Below are 18,738 nucleotides of genomic sequence, written 5' to 3' on the forward strand. Positions count from 1 at the left end.
TTTTATATATACTAAACATTTGTTGCATGACTTAATGTGTAAATCTATTATCCTATTTTTTGAGTACTTTGAGATAATGTATAGACTCTGCTTTTGGTTAGTATGATAAAGTGTATGTCTGATGATTGTTTATTCTGTGTGACCTGGAATTTTCTTAAGCAGCAGCTAACTTTTTCTGACTAGATCATGCATAGGTGAAGTAAAAGTCCATTTATCAACAAAATATTTGAGATCACAATATGGGATTCACAGTGGGGGTATGGGTTGATATGTACTTTTGTAGTAGTATTAGAAACTTAAAAAAATGTTTTTCTCTAAGTTTGGAATAGTTGATGCTGACGGATATTTAAGTTTGTATCAAACAAACTGGAAATGTTGCCCAGTAACTGGAAGCATGCCTAAGCCATACCTGGTAAGCCAAAAATTCTTACCTTTAAACTTTTTGAATTTTTATTTTATTTTATTTTTGTTATTTTTCAGAGAGAAACAGAGTCAAGGGAAGGGCAGGGGGAGAGAGAATCCCAAGCATGCTTCATGCCTAGCATAGAGCCCTACATGGAGCTTAATGTCATAACCCAGAGGTCACAACCTGAGCTGAAATTAAGAGTGGGACGTTTAACTGACTGAGCCACCCGTATACCCCTTGAATTTTTATTTAATTTAATTAATTTATTTATTTGACAGAGAGAGTGAGCATGAGAGAGAGAGCAAGCTAGCACAAGCAGGCAGTGGAGAAGCAGGCTCTCCACTGAGCAAGGAGCCCAATGCAGGACTCTATCCCACGACCCCTGGGATAATGACCTGAGCTGAGGGCAGATACTTAATGGACTGAGCCACCCAGGCGCCCCTGAATTTTTATTTTAAAGAAATCAGGAATATACATTTGAGGCAGTAAATATTAAAGCCAAAAAGTGAAATCTCTTTAATTCTGTGTATACAATCACTTTACTATAAACTCCTGTCATTGTGTTATGTGAAAATTAATCTGTGAGGTTTAAAAATTCTTAGTCTCTGGTAATTTGGAAAATTAACCTGTATCAAACAAACGTGGTACCTCCAGAGACCCATGCAGCCTGTGGGTTACTCAATCCCTTTTCCATCCTCATTAGGCTGCAGTGGGGATTATACCTAAAAAGAATGATCAACAGACTGTGCATCTGCTGGGGTTGGTTTTGTTTTTTGTTTTTTGCAATTAGCCCTTATGAACATACAAAGTAGAAAGGATATGTTATAGCTGGCACAATTATTTTCTTGCCCATGTCTTTCTTTTTTTTTTTTTTTAAGATTTTATTTATTTATTTGAGAGAGGACAGAGGGAGGAGCAGAAGGAGAGGGACAAATAGACTCCACGCTAAGTGCAGAGCCCAACGTGTGGCTCGTTCTCACAACCCTGAAATCATGACCCAAGTGGAAATTAAGTGTCAGAGCTTAATTGACTGAGCCACTCAGGTGCCTCTTGCCCTGTCTTTTTAAAAAAAAAATTGATACATCTCTCTTGGGACTGCACAAGCATAATGAACCTTCTGCAACTTCACAGAACACTGAGTTTGTATTTAATATATTTTTAGTATATGTGCTGCCGAAGCGAGCACTAATATATTTTTCAGTGAAGCCCTTTATAGGACTAAGCAATACCTATTATGAAAATATTGAGAATATAAGTTAAAGTTCTGATAATTCACTTGAAGGTAAATTCTGGGATATGGTACTGATTTAAGCAAAAGCAGGCAAGGGGATGGCTGGTGAGAGTACTTTGAAATAATATTTTTCCTCATTTTTTTATTAAGCCAGTGGATTTAAATATATGTTTATATTCCCTTATGGGCTGCCTTTTTTTTTTTTAACTACATTGGATTGGAAATGTACATTATTGGTTTTGTGGGGTTAAAGTGTGTTTTTGTTTTAAGGACATATCTAGTGGTAGTCAGGGGAAATGGGGAAGTGACTCAAAGGAAAAAATCTTCTTTGTGTTGATTTTGATATACTTAAAAATATCATTTTTTGGGGCGCCTGGGTGGCTCAGTGGGTTAAGCCTCTGCCTTTGGCTCAGGTCATGATCCCAGGATCCTGGGTTCGAGCCCCGCATCAGGCTCTCTGCTCAGCGGGGAGCCTGCTTCCTCCTCTCTCTCTGCCTGCCTCTCTGCCTACTTGTGATCTCTGTCAAATAAATAAATAAAATCTTTAAAAAAAATCATTTTTTATTGAAGAGAAACATCTGAACAAGAATAGCTTGTAAATCTTTGTAACAGACTAGACCTCTCATATTGTTACTATTTGATGGAGTGCTCACAAACATTGTAAATTTTCTAGTTTTGTTGACTTAATAATATGTTTATATTCACATATTTGAAAAATATTTGACTACAACAGACTTTTAACTAAAGGAAACAAACTGAGGGCTGCTGAAGGGGAGGTAGGTGGAGGATGGGGTAACTGGGTGACAGGCATAAAGGAGGGCACGTGATGTGATGAGCACTGGGTATAACACAACTGATGAAGTATTGAATTCTACATCTGAAACAAGTGGTGTGCTGTATGTTGGCTAACTGAAATTAAATTAGAAAAAGAAAAAAAATTATTTCAGAGTTTAAACATTCCTGAAAACAAATAATTCAGTCTGAGATAATCTAAAATTCTAATGTTTTCTAAGAAAAAATTCTCACAGATATTGAGAAATATTAAACAATTAGCCTCCTTTTGTTTTCTTTTGAACTTTTGGATGAACAAAAGCACAGGGTCTCGTAAAGACTTACAACGCATATGGTTCAGGGAAGTTGTGTGTGTGAGAGAGAGAAAGAAAAAGAGGAGGAGAGGCAAAACATGGGTCACATGTTCAAAATTGGTGAATTTGGATAAATGGTATATGAGAATTCTCTGTATTACTCTTGAAACTTGTCTAAAGTTTGGGGGGAAAGACTCAAAATGTTTAAGTAAGCCCAGATTACATGATCCCTTTTTTATTAATGCATCTACTTGGTTATAAAATTGCTAGTGACAGCAGTAACATTCGTTTGTTTCTAACTGTTCCAGACTTGGCAGTGTCACAACAAAACAGCCAATGATTTTGTCTTTGTTAGTTCCTCCTCTTTGATAGCTACAGCTGGTCTTTCAACTGACAATAGGTAAGAGATTATAACTGAAATTTAAGTGTGCATCTGTTAGCTGAACTTTATTTTTTATTTGCTTTGCATTTTTGTGTCTCAAGAATGTTTTCACAATTATGCTTTTCAATATTTTATTATAAAGACTTGTTACTTAGAGTAGTTTTACTATTCTAATTGTAAAGGTAGGGAAATTCTGGTGGCCTTAACAAAATCCATTCCTTCTGTATTATTAATATTGCAATGTTAAGACTTTAGGAGAAAAGAATTTGATAGTGAAATTAATGTTTCTCCATATTATTCCTTATGTGTTAAGAAAGCTTGAGGCAAAAAAGAACTATTATTTATCGGTCTACCTTTTTCATTAATCCTCATGGTGGCTCTCTTAGGTAGGTATTATCAGGGTTTCATGATAAAAAAACAACTAGAAACTCAAAAGACTTTTTAGTTGAACAGTAGCTAGTGAGTGGCAGCCTATCCCCATCTCCCCCAAAACCTTAAATATGTAAGACGATGTCTTCTCCTGCCTCAGTCCACAACACTCCGTTTCACTTCCCTTGTGCAGCAGAGTTCTGCTGAGGTTGCTGAGCTTTTCTATTTATCTGTGAAGCCTTACTTTGCACTACAAATTGGATTGTAGGAATATGGAGTCTTCAGCCCATCTTGGATAGAAATTCTTGCGTATGTAGCCTCCTTTGCAACTCATAGAAAGCAGTAAAAGCTACTCCCATTCATAGCAGAATTAAGTTTTCTTGGTGTTCCTAAAAAATTAGTGTGTCCTACTATTGGTATATGTCAGTCCATCTGTCAGATTAGAGAATCAACAAATACAAAAAGTAGTTTCTGTATTCAGGCTTTATATAGCATTATTTGTAGATAAGTGCCAGTCTAAAGTTACTTAGTTTTTTAGGTTAGGATTTTTTTGAATTTTGTGTGAAAATTAATCATGCATAAATATATTGGTTACTTGTATTTGGTTCTTTTATAAATTTAAGAATTTTTTATGAGAACAAGATTCAAATGTTAATATAACTATATGAGACAGCTTATTTTTTATTCTGTTGTTAAAATTTTGTGTCACTCAAATCATTTTTTTTTTAGGAACATATGTTTGTGGGATACTCTCGTAGCACCTGCCAATAGTTTAGTCCATGGTAAGTTTTGAAAGCATTTTGTAAATTCTGCAAGTCAAGAAATTCATAAAGCAAAAGAATTTTTTAATGGCTTGTCTTTAATGACATATATTTATTAGCCTGAGGTTTATTTTGCCCACAGTGGCACAAACTTTGAAAGCAGAAAAATTCAAGATATGTAATTAACTCTTTACTATACCTGATGAAGGATAGTAGTAGGACATAGATAATAAAAATCATGTTTTTACTTTGGATCTGATAACCACTCCTACTCCACATTGTACTGGGAGTCCTAACAAATGCAGTAATACAAGAAAAAGAATTAAAAGGTATACATTTGGAAGAGGAATAATAAAACTGCCTTTATTCACAGATGACATGATTGTGTAGAAAATCTTAAAGAATCTACAAAAAAAAAGAAACTTTTGGAACTAATGTGCTAGGATAATAGAATCATGGGATACTAGGTCAATATACTAAAGTCATTTGCTTTCATATATACCAGCAATGAACAACTGGGGTTTGAAATTTTTAAAAACCACCATTTATAATAGCACCCAAAATAATGACATATTAAGATTTAAATGTAACAAAATAGATATAGCCTCTGTTGGGGAAAACTATAGAAAAAAGATAAGAAATCAGAGATGTAAATAAATGGAGAGCTAGTCCATATTCAGTGTTGTTAGCCAATGTTGTTAAGATGTCAGCACTTCCCAACTTTACAAATTAAATGCAATCCTAATCAAAGTCCCAGCAAACTGTATTGTACATATCAACTGGTTCTAAAAGTTCCTATAAGGAGGCAGCAGGCCTAGAATACTGGATACTGAGAAAAAAACAAACTGGAAGAACTCACACTACCTGGTTTCAGGACTTACTATAAAACTACAGTAAAGAATAGACATAGATCACGGAACAGAAACTAAACCTTCTAGAAGTAAGTATAGGAAAAGATCTGGGTGACCTTAGGTTTAGTCCTGGGTTTTTAGATACAACCTCTAAAGCACTGTCGATTAAAGAAATGATATATTCAAGACTTTAAAATTACCCTCTCCTTAGTATCTACATGGCAAGTGAGCATATGAATAGGTACCTAACATCAGTAGTCATTAGGGAAATGGAAACTAAATTCCCCGTAAGATACTGCTCTATACCCTAAAATGGCCAAAGTCAATGATTCTAGAATACCATGTGTTGGCAAGGATATAGAAAACTTGGAACCCTCATGGTTTGCTGAATGAGTATAAAAGGGTACAGCTGCTTTGGAAAACTGATTGGCAGTTTCTAACAAAGTTAAACATGCTCCTATATATATGCCCAAAAGAAAGGAAAACACACGCCCACAAAAAGACTTGTATAGGAATGTTCTTAGCAGCTTTATTTATAAAAGCCAAAAACCAGGAACAACACAAATAACATCCAACAGGAACCTAGTCTATTTATGTAATAGAATACTGTTAAGCAATTTAAAAAAGGCATGGCCTACTACTGATACATGGGACAACATTCATTAACCTCTAAAACATGTTGAAGAAAAAGAAGACAGGCACAATAGCGTATATACCACAAAATTCTACTTATGTGAAGTTCAAGAATAGGTAAAAGTAATCAGATAGAAATCAGACTAGTGATAGCCGTTGTGGGAGAGGAAAGCTGACTACAGAGAGGCATGAGGAAACTTTCTGGGATGACAACAGCATTCTGTGTCTTTAATTGAGTGATGGTTACACAGATGTCTCCATTTGTCAAAGCTTATCAGAGGTGAACACTTAGAATTTCTGCATTTAATTCTGTATAAATTATATCTCAAAGTACTAGTAAAACTCAAAAAATCCTTCTCTATAATTTTTTCTTCAGATTCTTAAAATAAGTATATTGAGTACTTAGTATATGCTTCGCACTCTACATGTTTTGAATATATTAACTAATTTAATCCTCACACAAACTTATTAAGCAGGCTGGATTGTCTCTTTTTACAAATGATGAAACTGAGACTTAACATTAAAAGAAAAAAAAAGTAATTCACCTAAGTTATACATTTAAACCCATGCAAAAAACCCAGATTTACATCTTGACGTCCTAACTCCCAAATCTTCATTCTTTATCTTTATGCCATATTGCCTTTGAGCTGTTTATAGATTTTTTTTCCCTAAAATTTGTTAGGCTAGACTTTTTTTTTTTTTAAGAAAAAAATATTCATTGTATTTATGTATTTGACAATATTGATATGTCTTCAAGTTCACCAGTTTGGGTGTTTGTTTGTTTTTTATGGCATTGTTTAATATGCTCTTAATCCAATGCAGTGTATTTTTCATTTTAATATTACAGTTTTTAATCTCTGGACATTTTATTTGTATCTCTTTTTTTATATCTTTCATGTCTCTACTTAACAAGCTTGATCTTTCATCCAGCTATATGAAATGACAGTTGTATGGCTCACTCCTAGCTTGCTTCCCATCTCTTAGAGATCATTTTTCTTTGCCTGATGTCCAGTGCCCCAAACCATTGTTTCCTATATATCATTTTATTTTTTAAATTGTTTCAGGTAGGTGGGTAAATCTGGTGATCTATTGTTCTACATTGGCCAGAAGCCAGAAGTCTGTTTCTTATACCATTAAATGGTTTTTCCTTTTCTATTTTATTTTATTTTTACTTTATTTTATTTTTTAGCTTTTACATGCCATGATAGTGGAGCTACTGTTTTAGCCTATGCTCCAAAACATCAGCTACTAATATCAGGCGGCAGAAAAGGCTTTACATGTGCATTTGACCTTCGGCAACGACAGCAAAGGCAGCTTTTCCAGAGCCATGATTCTCCTGTTAAAGCCATTGCCATTGATCCGACAGAAGAGTACTTTGTTACAGGATCTGCTGAAGGCAATATAAAGGTAAATACAGTAATGCCAGAGTATCTGCAAAATGCAAAGAAATCTTCAGAAACCTTAAGTGTTTAATCAGATTGATGATACCAGTCTATTTAAATAATAGAAATATTAACTCCTACTTGTAGTCAGCATGTTAGTTGTTATTTAATAAACCTATTAATGAATGACATTTAACCTAAAAATGTCTCTCTTTCAGTTGTTTTCAAATGTGCTTAATTAATGTGCAAACGAACTTAATTTTCCACAGATACAAACATATTTCAGGCATTTGAATTAGTCTTGACTCCCATTTTCAGAGTCACTGAACTCAGTTTCAGGTATTGTGAAATATACTAACATTTCCCTTGATCCTGAATTACTCCCCTTTATTTAATTTATAGCATTAGCATCCAGCCATCCTAATTGACAAATTCTGAATGTACCTGGGTAAACCCTGTCCTTCTCAAACTCCACTGTGTTTAAATCTTAGAGTTTGTTTAAAATGTTAAGCAGCTTATTAAAATGCATCCCATTCTAGAAATACTGTTGCTAGGTCCCACCCCAGAGATACTCAGATGGTAACTCTAAAGCTCAGGAATGTGCATTTTTATAATGCATACCTAGCAGTCTTGATGGAGGGTCCTCTGGCCACACATGGGAAGATCTGCAGGGTTAAGTCAGTTTAGAAGTCCATAAGTTATTGTAATGACCCACTGAAGGACTCTACAGTCTTAGAATCCATTGTTTTAAGCCCTAATGAGAAAATTTAGTAAGAATAAGTTGGGCTACTTTGTTAGAACCTACATATTGTTTTCATAATTACCAGCCAGAAAAAATTATCTAGAATTTTGGAATTTTGAAAAGGCTTTTCTATCAATTATATATACCAACTTCCATACAGAATTCTTTTCCTTCAGTTTGAGGCTCGTTTCTTATTTGAACTGCCTTCAGTTTAGAATAAGATATATTATATTTTAGATTAGTTCTTCAGATTAGTTTGTGCTCTGATCCTGAGGTTTATTATTTAACCAAGTAGAAAAAATATTTAAAAGTATACCATGTAGTATTCAGAAGTCACAATTTAACAATCCTGTCTGGAGTAGTATGAGCTAAAGAATTTCTTGGAAAAGAAATATTTAAATAATAGTGATCTCGAAAAATCAGGAATTAATTGGATTTCCCTAAACTTAAAATAGATGTCCTGAAAGCATTTAGGCCCTTCATATAAGTGAAGATGCTTATAAATTACTTTGTAAGTAATTTACTTCAATAACAGGCACATTTATTTTGGTAGAAACTGAAAATAGAAAATCTCACTAAAGTATACTAAAGTGATCATTTATCTTGCAATTGGAACATAGTTTTGCCATTTCTGAGGCCCTCATTCCAGTGGTTCTAATCCTTTGCTGGGTATTATAAGAATAAAGAATAAAAAAGGATAAAAAGTTGAAATGTATATATTATAAACTATACAGCACAAGCTTTTCTTTTTTTCTTTTTTTTAAAATTAATCCATGGTAATTTTCATTGTTTATTAATATATTACTGTGTTGGGGGAGCCTGGGTAACAGAGTAAATTGGTTTTAGCGAAAGTTTTGGAAAATGCACTTTAACCCAAATGAAAAATACTTTACTGCTGAAAATTCAAATATGTGGCCTGTCAGTCAACAAGTATTTTATATATAGGAGCCTTCTCATTTTTTATCTCCCAGTAAAGTTAACCATGATATTTAGGTATCATTCATATTTTGTACATATAATTTCACTTACAAATTATGTAGCAGCAAGTATTTTTGTATGACTTTAATTTGCATCGCACACACATTACACACACATGAAGTAACAGCGCTAAAAATGTAGAACTAGCTTTCAGGTTTTCCTAACCTGAGATTTATGTCCTTGTATTTTTGGGGATCATGAGACCGCCTCACAGAAGGTATTGGCTTGTGTTTTTTTTTCTTTTTCTTTTTCTTTTCTTTTCTTTCTTTCTTTTTTTTTTTTTTTTAAGGATTTACTTACGTATTTGAGAGACAGAGCAAGTGAGCAAGCACCAGAGGGAGAGGGGGGAGGAGGAGAAGCAGACTCCTCACTGAGCAAGGAGCCGGATGCAGGGCTGGATCCCAGGACCTGGAGATCATGACCAGAGTGGAAGGCAGTTGCTTAACTGACTGATCTTGAGTTCAACCAGATTAGCACAAGCTTTTCTGAAAGTCCCTATAATATTACAAGTTTCTATAGTATTGTACACTTAACCTCCTCTACCTAAGTTCTTCTCTTAAATGCAAGGTAAAATACTTTCTAAATGGATGGATTTTGAAGAATAATAATATCAAAGGATTTGGAAAATAGCAACACAGAGTCAAAATGTTATGACCTTAGGCTTACATAGGTTTTTTTTTTCATCTTTGTTTTAGAAATTCCTTATTTGCATAAGAAAACAGGTCTAAATTTTTCGTTTGGATTTTTAAGGTAATCATCAACCTCAATTTTTAATTTTGTTCCTAATGTCTTTCAGATTTGGAGTCTATCTACCTTTAGTCTTCTCCACACTTTTATCAATGAACATGCCCGGCAGTCCATTTTCAGAAATATTGGAACTGGAGTGATGCAAATTGAGACAGGGCCAGCAAATCACATTTTTTCATGTGGAGCTGATGGAACAATGAAAATGAGGATACTGCCGGATCAGTTTAGCCCATTAAATGAAGTATTGAAAAATGATGTGAAATTTATGCTATAACATTTTGACAATAAGATGTATAATTTATTCCCTATTCCATGGAAGTGGCCAACACATATAATGTACAGTGATCACTGTCTCTGCCACAAATAAGCTAATGCTTTCTTGTTTTCATATTTATTTTACGGAGCTTTGCCCTTGATGCACTGATGCCTTAAAAATTAACAAGGTCATTCAGAATTAGACTATATTGCCTAAAGTAGAATGTATAAGTAATACTGTAATAATACATATTTATAGTATGTTATAGTGAGTATATCATAGTGTTAAAAGAGTTTTGTGTTCTGATTGTTGATAAACTCTTCTGCAGATGTCTCTGTATGAATTTAACAGTAAAAATACCCTTTATGTAAAGGCAGTTGACATCAGTCATCACTTAATTCACCATGCCCTTACTTCTTTTTTCAAACTAATACATCTCAAACTCTTCTTCTGTTAATGATAGATTGATAATTGGGCAAGAATAAAAAACATAATGAACATCTTCATTAAAAACTGTCATCGGGACTTCAGTGATATATGACCCAAGAGGCTTATTACATAAAGTTCCCTGTTTCCTGCTTGAAGCCCAAGTGTGTTTGTATATATGTAATATATCTTACACATCTTATTTGAACTGAGTTTGTGTATATATCAGAGGAAATTACAAGTCTTTTCATGTGTTCTTGTGCCATAAAAACTACTGCCACTAGAATAGCGACTTTTTTTGCAGCTGTCTTTTTCTATGTTTTTTTGTTTTTAGTTTTTTAATTCCCATCCTAATTTTCAAATAATTTCAGGAAGACATCCAAGATTATAATTTTAAAGATTATCTTGAGTCAAATAAGTCTTAGCAGGCAATAATGATTCTGTGTTGGCATATATGAGACACTTAAAAGTAAGTTTATAAAATTGTCAAAGGATATTAGAGCACCAAACATTTTAATTCTTCTTTATTATTTTTTTTAGGTGCTTTTAGTCTCAAAGTTCTGAACACCTTATAGCAGTGTTTTTAGAAACAAATGTGAAAACAGTCAAATTAAATAGATAATATTTAAAAATGTAAAATACCTGCCAGATCTACCATTAATAGAAAATAAACTAAACCTTATATTTTATTATTTTTTTGCCAAAATACATTATTTTACTATAAAATATGACCAAAATATTAAAAATGCACAATGCTTTTAACTTAAATGTGCTAATAACCCTATTTCTGTCTGTTTTGTGCTATACCTTTTCTGATTAAAAATTATAGACAACTTGATAAATACTTGATTTTAGCCAAGGAGACTGGAGGCAGATGGGACTAAGTGTTTAAGGGACAATTATATACTATGTAGCTTAAATATATTTTGTTATTAGGAATTATAAAAACATTTTTATGTAACAAAATATGAACAACTATTATCTTGGAAATTAAAGAGTCAAAGTGAAGAAATGAAGGGCTGGTAAAATGAATTTTGTAATATCCTCAGGATACTTTTATCTTAAAAGTATATTGTTAAAGATTTTGTAAATTGTATTCATAATTTTAAATGTGTTAAGCTAGTTGCAGTGAAAACACTGTCATTGATTATGTAGAGAGTTTATGTGCACATAATAACCTGTATCTATAACTGTGCAATAACAGTAACAGTATGTGACTGTTTGGCTGCGGAGAGATCTGTGGCGGCATTGCAAACGATCCTGCTGTGTGCTGTAGTTCAGCTTAAGTTATTTTTCAGTAACTGCACAAATCAAGATTCAAAAGGCTTTAAACACTTTCCATGAGATAGAAAATTTATTATGCTTATTATTAGAAAAAAGGCATTATGGATGAACAATTAAGCATTTTAATTGAGGGTTTATATGAGTAATAAATTATGTAAGCCCATGTATTTACATCAGAGTCATAATATTTTAAATAAACAATCATGCAGTAACTTTTTTTAGCATGCTATTGTTTTAAGTAATATTTATGCAACTTCAGTTAAAGAATATGTGGCATTTTAAAATAGAGAACTTCTGTATTCATATTTGGTAAATATTGGAAGGATTGAGTAGTTTTCCTGAACACCTTATTCTTCCTTTTCTATAATCTTTTTAACTTAATATATAAACATTATTCAAAAAAGGTGAGAATCAAAAGTTGAAATGCATATTTAAATATAAAGTGGTGTACATACATGTAAAATTTTATCCACATTAATGGAATGGGTACATCAAAATACATACGTTTTTTAAATTGTGCATTTTCTGAGAATGTGGCTTTGTAATGACAGAAGTTTACAACATTGCAAGTCTCATTTTCTGAAATGTAGGATTTTTCTTATGTAGAATCACGGGACAGTCAAGTCCATCCGCCTTTCTTGTTCTCTTTACTTTATCCAAATTGATTTCTCGTTTTTTAAAAAATGACTTAAGAAATTGCAAGAATTTCTCACACTGGTCTCAATAGTCAGAGCACAATACAAAGATGCCCACTATAAGAAAATCCTTATACAATCTTAAAGTGGTGATGATCTTTTTAACAGGGTTGGAAAGCCAGACCTATTTCTAAACAAAAAGATGTAATGGCATGGAAGGGGATCATCGTCAAAGTTAAAAGAAGGGGTAGACTGTAAGAACTATTTGTATAGTAATAGGAAAATTATTAATGTCCATATATGTAAAGAGAACTTTGAAATTGTTGGAGAAATCAATTCATAGAACAGGACATTGAAAAAGTCAAAGTATAAAGTATGATCATCCTAATGGTTAAAGGAATGTTAAAAAAAGAAGCAACAGTGTGATACCGCATGTCATCTGTCACATTGGTATAAAGTCAAGGGACAACATCAGTTTGCTAGAGCTGGAAGGAAACAGGCACCCTGAAACACTGCTGGTAGGAGTAGAGTCACCTAGATGCATGTCAAGTTTGAATATATGTACTTTCACTAAGCAGTCTTACTTTAGAGAAATTATCCTTTAAAGATAAAAGCACCTATGCACATAAATATGTGTACATAGATGTTTATTGAGCTATCTGGAGGGAAAAAAAAACTAGAAATCTAAATGTTAATTGGTTGCTTAAATGGTTAAATAAATTGTCAAACATCCCTGGAATTGAATATTCTCTCAACACTAAAAGAATGCCAGATTTGTATCTGTTGATCCCAAAATAGGTTAGTGAGAAAAATTTCTAAGTTAAAGGTAAATGTCCCATATATTGTTTCAGGTTTTTCAGTCCTATATGTATATACAGACAAAGAAATATGTGTGGAGGAATACACAAAACTATAACTTGGGAGAAGGGAAGAATGAACTAATACTTTTCCAAACTCCTTTATTTTTTATTATTTTTTTGACAGACAGAGAAATACCACAAGTAGGCAGAGAGGCAGGCAGAGAGAGGGGGAAGTAGGCTCCCCGCTGAGCAGAGAGCCTGATGCAGGGCTCGATCCAGGACCCTGAGATCATGACCTGAGCTGCAGGCAGAGGCTTAAACCACTAAGCCACCCAGGCGCCCCTTCCAAACTCCTTTAAACCACATAGTACTTAATGACTGAGAGCTGCTCTGTTGAATGAAGTGCACGTCAAGAATACTCTTTGGATTGAGCTATTTTGTTGCTTGATATTTATTTAAGTAGAAAGGTTAAAATGTTGCCCTTTGGACTATTGGAAAAAGTTGAACATACATTACTTAAATGTCTTCTAGTGGTGTGTATCTTTTGTTATAGTCTGTATTTCAGTTTTTCATGACATGTCCCCCTGCTGCTTGCTTGTCTCCTGTGCATATGAGGCCAATAATTGAAGGAGCTCATGCAGTCAGAGTGTCACATTGTTTCACAAGGCTCCTGGGAGTAAAATTATTTCTTAGGTTCTCCCACCACAAATACAGATAGGTGACAGAAATCATTTGTGTGACAATCCATTTCTTTCCACAGTAGAGATGTTTTACCCCTGCACAACTGTCCACCCTGTGTAGGTATGACCTATATGACAGAATTTAAGCAAAACAGTACATCAGCCCCAGATAAGTGTTGAATCATTTTATAATCTACATGCCTCCCCACATACACAGGACTCCCCAGAACTCCAGTATTTTCATCCTGTTAATTGCTTCCAGGTGAGGCTTGAGCACCAGGATCCCATTATCAAAATCAGATCCAAGTGTATATTTGGCTCCTTGGGTGAGGTTCCTTGTGTAGAGTACTTCTCAGTCTAAAGACCTAGGAACTAAGGGGACAAGTTACATGCCTTGTACACACCAAACACACAGTTGTGAGACAGAGATATATGACTATCTCCCACTCTAAAAGAGGGCAAATGGGAGCCATACAGTAGTACCTGGTCCATAGAGATTCTGAAGTTTAGCTGAGAAGTCACCAGTCCCTTGAGTAATCGTCAAATTAATTCTCCGCAACTCTTGGCTCCACCCTTGGGCTGTTTTTTCTTTCAAATTCTGAGTGAGCTTTTTTCTGTAAAAGTGGCCCACGTTTTTAACTGATAAGAGTATCAGCCTGTTTCTTGGCAAGAGTTGTTTCAGGGGGCAGAGTCCTCTTTTCATTTTGTGCTATCCCTATTCCTTATAGTTCAGTCTAGTAAAATTGCTTTAAAAACTTGCTGTGTTTCTCCTGTATTAACTTCACTTAACCCACTAAAGAAAAAAGCCACACTCATACATTTTTTCTGACATGGGCTCTCAATAACCTTGAGCTACCTCCAAAGTTGTGGTATACCATATTAAGATTCTTAGAAATTCTAATATCTCTTGAAAAGGATCTGCGTGGCACACCCTTAAATTTTTCTGAGATCTCAACAAAAGGACAACACAACATTGGTGATGTCTCTTATTATAAGACAATTTATAATCACTACAATTTTGGATAACTTTTTAAAAAATATGAGGTCACTGTTAGGAAGAGAGACAGACCCATGTGTGCTCACACACACACATGCGTGCGCACACACACACATAACCTACACATAGAAGGAGCTAGTCCAACTCTTTACTCCGAAGATTGGTAATTGGAGAGAAAAGGGAGAGGCTGTTACAGGAAAAAAAGAGCCCACCAGGTGAGGGTGCCATGCTGGGATCCTTCCTGGTTTAAAATCAAGTGCAGGCTTGCCAACTTGGATTAGCATTTCATGGGTAAGTACACAAGAGAACTCCAGGGGCTTTAGACCATATTTGTAGAAAAACATCTTTTCAAAGCAGAACTACACAAAGACAAGACAAAACAAAACTAAGCTTTGTAGTATTTGGGATAGGCTCAAGTGAGATTTGAGATAGTCGAAAAGAAGAAAATAAAGAAGCCACATAGACAAGGAGTCCAGTGGACACCCATGGAAGAATAACTGGGGGCAGCACTTTAATTTTTATAGCTCAAAGGTTGAACACCTGGAAACATGGAGACAACTCATTTTCATTGGGGGGGGGGGGTGGTTGACAGAATTGTCTAAGATTGTGGATAAAGTCACCCTTTGATGGAGGCAATAGTCCTAGCAAGCTTTCTTTTGAAGAGGTGCGTTTTAGTGACGGTTATCGTAGGAGATAAGTAATTCTGAATAAAGAGTTAAAACTATTCTACGATGAAGGTATAATCACCAGTGACCTGTACTAGCTATCAGTGGAGGGGGGGGGGGTCTATGTAAGTCATAGGAAAGCATTGATCCCCAAATTTTTATTCTATCCTTGAGTTTCTGATTTGCCTGACATTGAACAATTCTACCCAACCTAATCTTCACCTTTATTTGGAAAAATGTATATACCCTTTACTCATGTGGTTACATTAAGGACAAGATTACATGTTATGATAATGCTCTGAGAAGAGAAATAGGCCCAGAAGGAGGTGAAACGGCGGCTGTCAGATAATCAGTTGGGAGGGTGGTGAAATTACAGCCATGTTTGGAATCAGGCACGTTCATTAACAGACTCCCATGAAAATGTGTTTAAAGCACAAAGGCTACACGGGCTTTTCCCTTCGCTGTGCTGAATGGGCACGGCCTTGCTTCAGTGCTTTTAGCCTGCTGGAAAATGTGAGACCTGATCTTCCTTTTCTCTCTCCACACTTCCCGGAGTGCCCTTCTCGCTGCTGGAAAACTCCAGTTCATCATTTTTGGGTGGAAGGTCCTTTGTGAAATCTTCCCCATCCAGGGAATATGAGCCACTTCCACTCTCCTCCCAGAGTATGTGTGCATACATTTTTATTGCACGTATCACAGTATCATGGAGTTTTTTGCTTGCGCTGAAAAAACAAAAAAACTCTGCTATTCAGTAAGTACAGTCGAGGCTTCAAAGAGAGGAGAGTATAGGAGAAACAGAATCAGAAGAATTTTTTAAACTTACCAATACGTTTAGGGGCACCCGGGTGGCTCAGTTGGTTAAGCGTATGCCTTCAGCGCAGGTCATGATCCCAGAGTCCTGGGATCGAGCCCCGCATTGGGCTCCCTGCTTAGCAGGTAGTCCTCTCTCTCTCCCTCTACCCTATCCCCCAGCTCGTGCTCTCTCTCTCTCTCTCTCTCTCTCTCATTCTTGCTCTCTATCTCAAATACTAAAAAAAAAAAAAAAAAAAAAAAGTGTCTAAAGTAAGTTCCTACCTTTAGCTGGATAGAAGCAAAAACAGGCATGCACAGAGGTATTTTGGGTAGGCAGCAAGAGATACAGCTATCTCTACTTCATGTGATTTATAGGGTGTTGGGGTCTTGGGTCTTAGGTCTTAGGAGTTTTGACCTGGGAGGATTCATTAATCCAGACAGAGCTGCAAGGATTTATAAAATATTATGTAGCCACTCACTAATAGACTAGTGATTAGAAGATTCCTAGATTCTAATACTTTTTTTTTAATGACCCCACATTGGAAATACACAAGAGCTAATTTGAAAATGAAGTGATCCCAGCATTCATTTGCTCAAACAGGATAGGAAAGTTAATATCTTTGCTAACTTCTAAATATTATCATACTATGAATATGGTGGAAGAATAATAGTTCTTTAAGACAGTAATGCAAGTCGCCTGAGATTGTAGAGTCCCTTTCCTTCGCTAGCCCCCTTAAATAAGCCCTGAGATGATGGCCAGTCTGCATGTTTCTATGAGCAGCACCTGTGGCCTCTCAGGTCTAGACGGCCCTAGTAAAGTGGGTTGTAGTGAGTGAAGGGGTAGCAGCGCCCATGGAAAATTTTTAACTTTGCATTATTTTTTTATTCTTAGCATTTTAAAAAGATTTATTTTAGAGCGAGAGATGTGCAAGTGGGGCAGGAGCTGAGGGAGAAGGAGAATCCCAAGCAGACCTCACACTCAGCAGGGAACCTGGCATGGGATTCCATCTCATGACCCTGAGATCATGACCTGAGTGGAAACCAAGAATTGGTCACTTAACTAAGCCACCCACTCAGGCTCTCCAAAAGTTTTGCAAGGAAAGTATAGAACTTGAGAGGTTGAGGACAAAAGGGAGGGACACCTAGGTGCCTCAGTGGGTTAAGCGCCTCCTTCGGCTCAGGACATGATCCTGGGATCCTGAGATCGAGTCCCGCGTGGGGCTCCCTGCTCAGCAGGAAGTATGCTTCCTCCACCTCCCCTGCTTGTTCTCTCTCTCATCAATAAATAAATAAATAAAATCTTTACAAAAAGAGAGACAGAAGGGATATTTAACTGAATGCAGCCCACGTAAGATAGAAGCAAGGGCTCTGGGGGGACCCAAGAACCGGTGAGAGGGTTTTTATTCTGATCCTCCGGGATGAGAGGAAAGGAAACCACGATGAGTGGATGTAGATGGTATTTTTGCTAGCTCCAACAGGAAGTCGAGAAAACTATAGCTTATCTGTATATTTTATATTAGCAGGTAGGGATATCGAGAGCAGGAAGGGCAAGGGTTGGGAAAGATGTCTCAAGGAAAGAGGTAAAAATTGAACCCCCTTCATACTCTTGTGATGCAGGAGGGTATCTAGGCTGCACACAGACTTAGCTAAGATTAGAGATCATGTGTGTGTAGAGAATTAAGTTCACCTTTTGGGGTTCTTCTTGAGTCCATATCGAAAATATGGTTGGTTGGAAATTTGCCAGGTGAGTACAAGGAAAGGACGATGAGGTAAAGGAATAGGAGGAGGCACTAGCAGTGACTGGCTGAAGTGTTGGTTGTTGGCGTTAGGCTGGGTAGGAGAGGAAACTGGGAGAAATGCAAGTGTATGTGAGGCAAAGAGTCAAAAATTAAGCCAAGACTAAGAGACTAGTCCAGGCGTAAATGTTGAAAACAGGAGCACCTGGGTGGCTCAGTTGTTAAGAATCTGCCTTTGGCTCAGGTCATGATCCCAAGGTCTTGGGATGGAACCCCAGCACTGGGTGCTTTGCTCAGCAGGAAGTCTGCTTCTCCATCTGTCACTTTCCCTGCTCATGCTTTCTCTGTCTGTCTCTGTCAAATAAATAAATATGTTAAAAAAAAAAAAAAGAAGAAGAATGTTGAAGAGAGATTGTAGAACTGTGAAAAAGATAGAAGGGGCTCTGGGTAGTGCTGTTTTAGGGTGCAGCTGGGAACAAGGGAGACAGGAGTGAAGCTGAGTTTGGAGGCACCATGACCTCCTGGCTGACTCTCACAACAGTCACGGAGACAGTCGCCTTCTCCTATCTCAACAGAAGCCAGGTGCATTGTCCTAAGTTGTCCAGTTTACACGCGGCAGATAGATTACCACAGTTCTCAGTTGGTGGTGACAAATATGATCGCTCATGGGCATTCAGGCAGGAATCATTTCTAATTATTTGGGGGTGGGGAAGGATGGGAGTGTACAAACTCTGTTCATCCTAATTTAGTTGCACCACTGCAGAGTCAAAAAGTATTTAGAAAGTAAATGTCTTTGTCCCTCCCTCTAGTGGGTGGCACCACCAAAGACTGAGCCTGCCAAACCAGAAACCCTATGAATCAACCTAGATGACTCTCCTTCCCTCAACCCCCACATTCCAT

At 36.1% G+C, this 18,738-nt stretch overlaps 1 protein-coding gene across 4 annotated transcripts in view; it reads left to right on the plus strand.

Annotated features, from left to right (window-relative positions):
* DMXL1 (Dmx like 1) overlaps positions 1–13,141 on the plus strand; it is a 132,790-nt gene extending 119,649 nt beyond the window's left edge. For 3 of the 4 annotated variants that reach the window (XM_045999093.1, XM_045999094.1, XM_045999095.1), the window contains 5 exons: positions 320–412; positions 3,031–3,122; positions 4,203–4,255; positions 6,908–7,125; positions 9,617–13,141. In XM_045999093.1, the coding sequence (XP_045855049.1) occupies positions 320–412; positions 3,031–3,122; positions 4,203–4,255; positions 6,908–7,125; positions 9,617–9,841 (681 nt within the window). In that variant the 3' untranslated portion in view covers positions 9,842–13,141. The remainder of the gene's footprint in view (positions 1–319; positions 413–3,030; positions 3,123–4,202; positions 4,256–6,907; positions 7,126–9,616) is intronic. The other variant, XM_045999097.1, reaches the window with a different exon arrangement.
* The last annotated feature ends 5,597 nt before the right edge of the window (positions 13,142–18,738 follow it).

The sequence above is a fragment of the Meles meles genome, chromosome 3 (assembly GCF_922984935.1).
Source record: "Meles meles chromosome 3, mMelMel3.1 paternal haplotype, whole genome shotgun sequence".
Lineage (NCBI taxonomy): Eukaryota > Metazoa > Chordata > Mammalia > Carnivora > Mustelidae > Meles > Meles meles.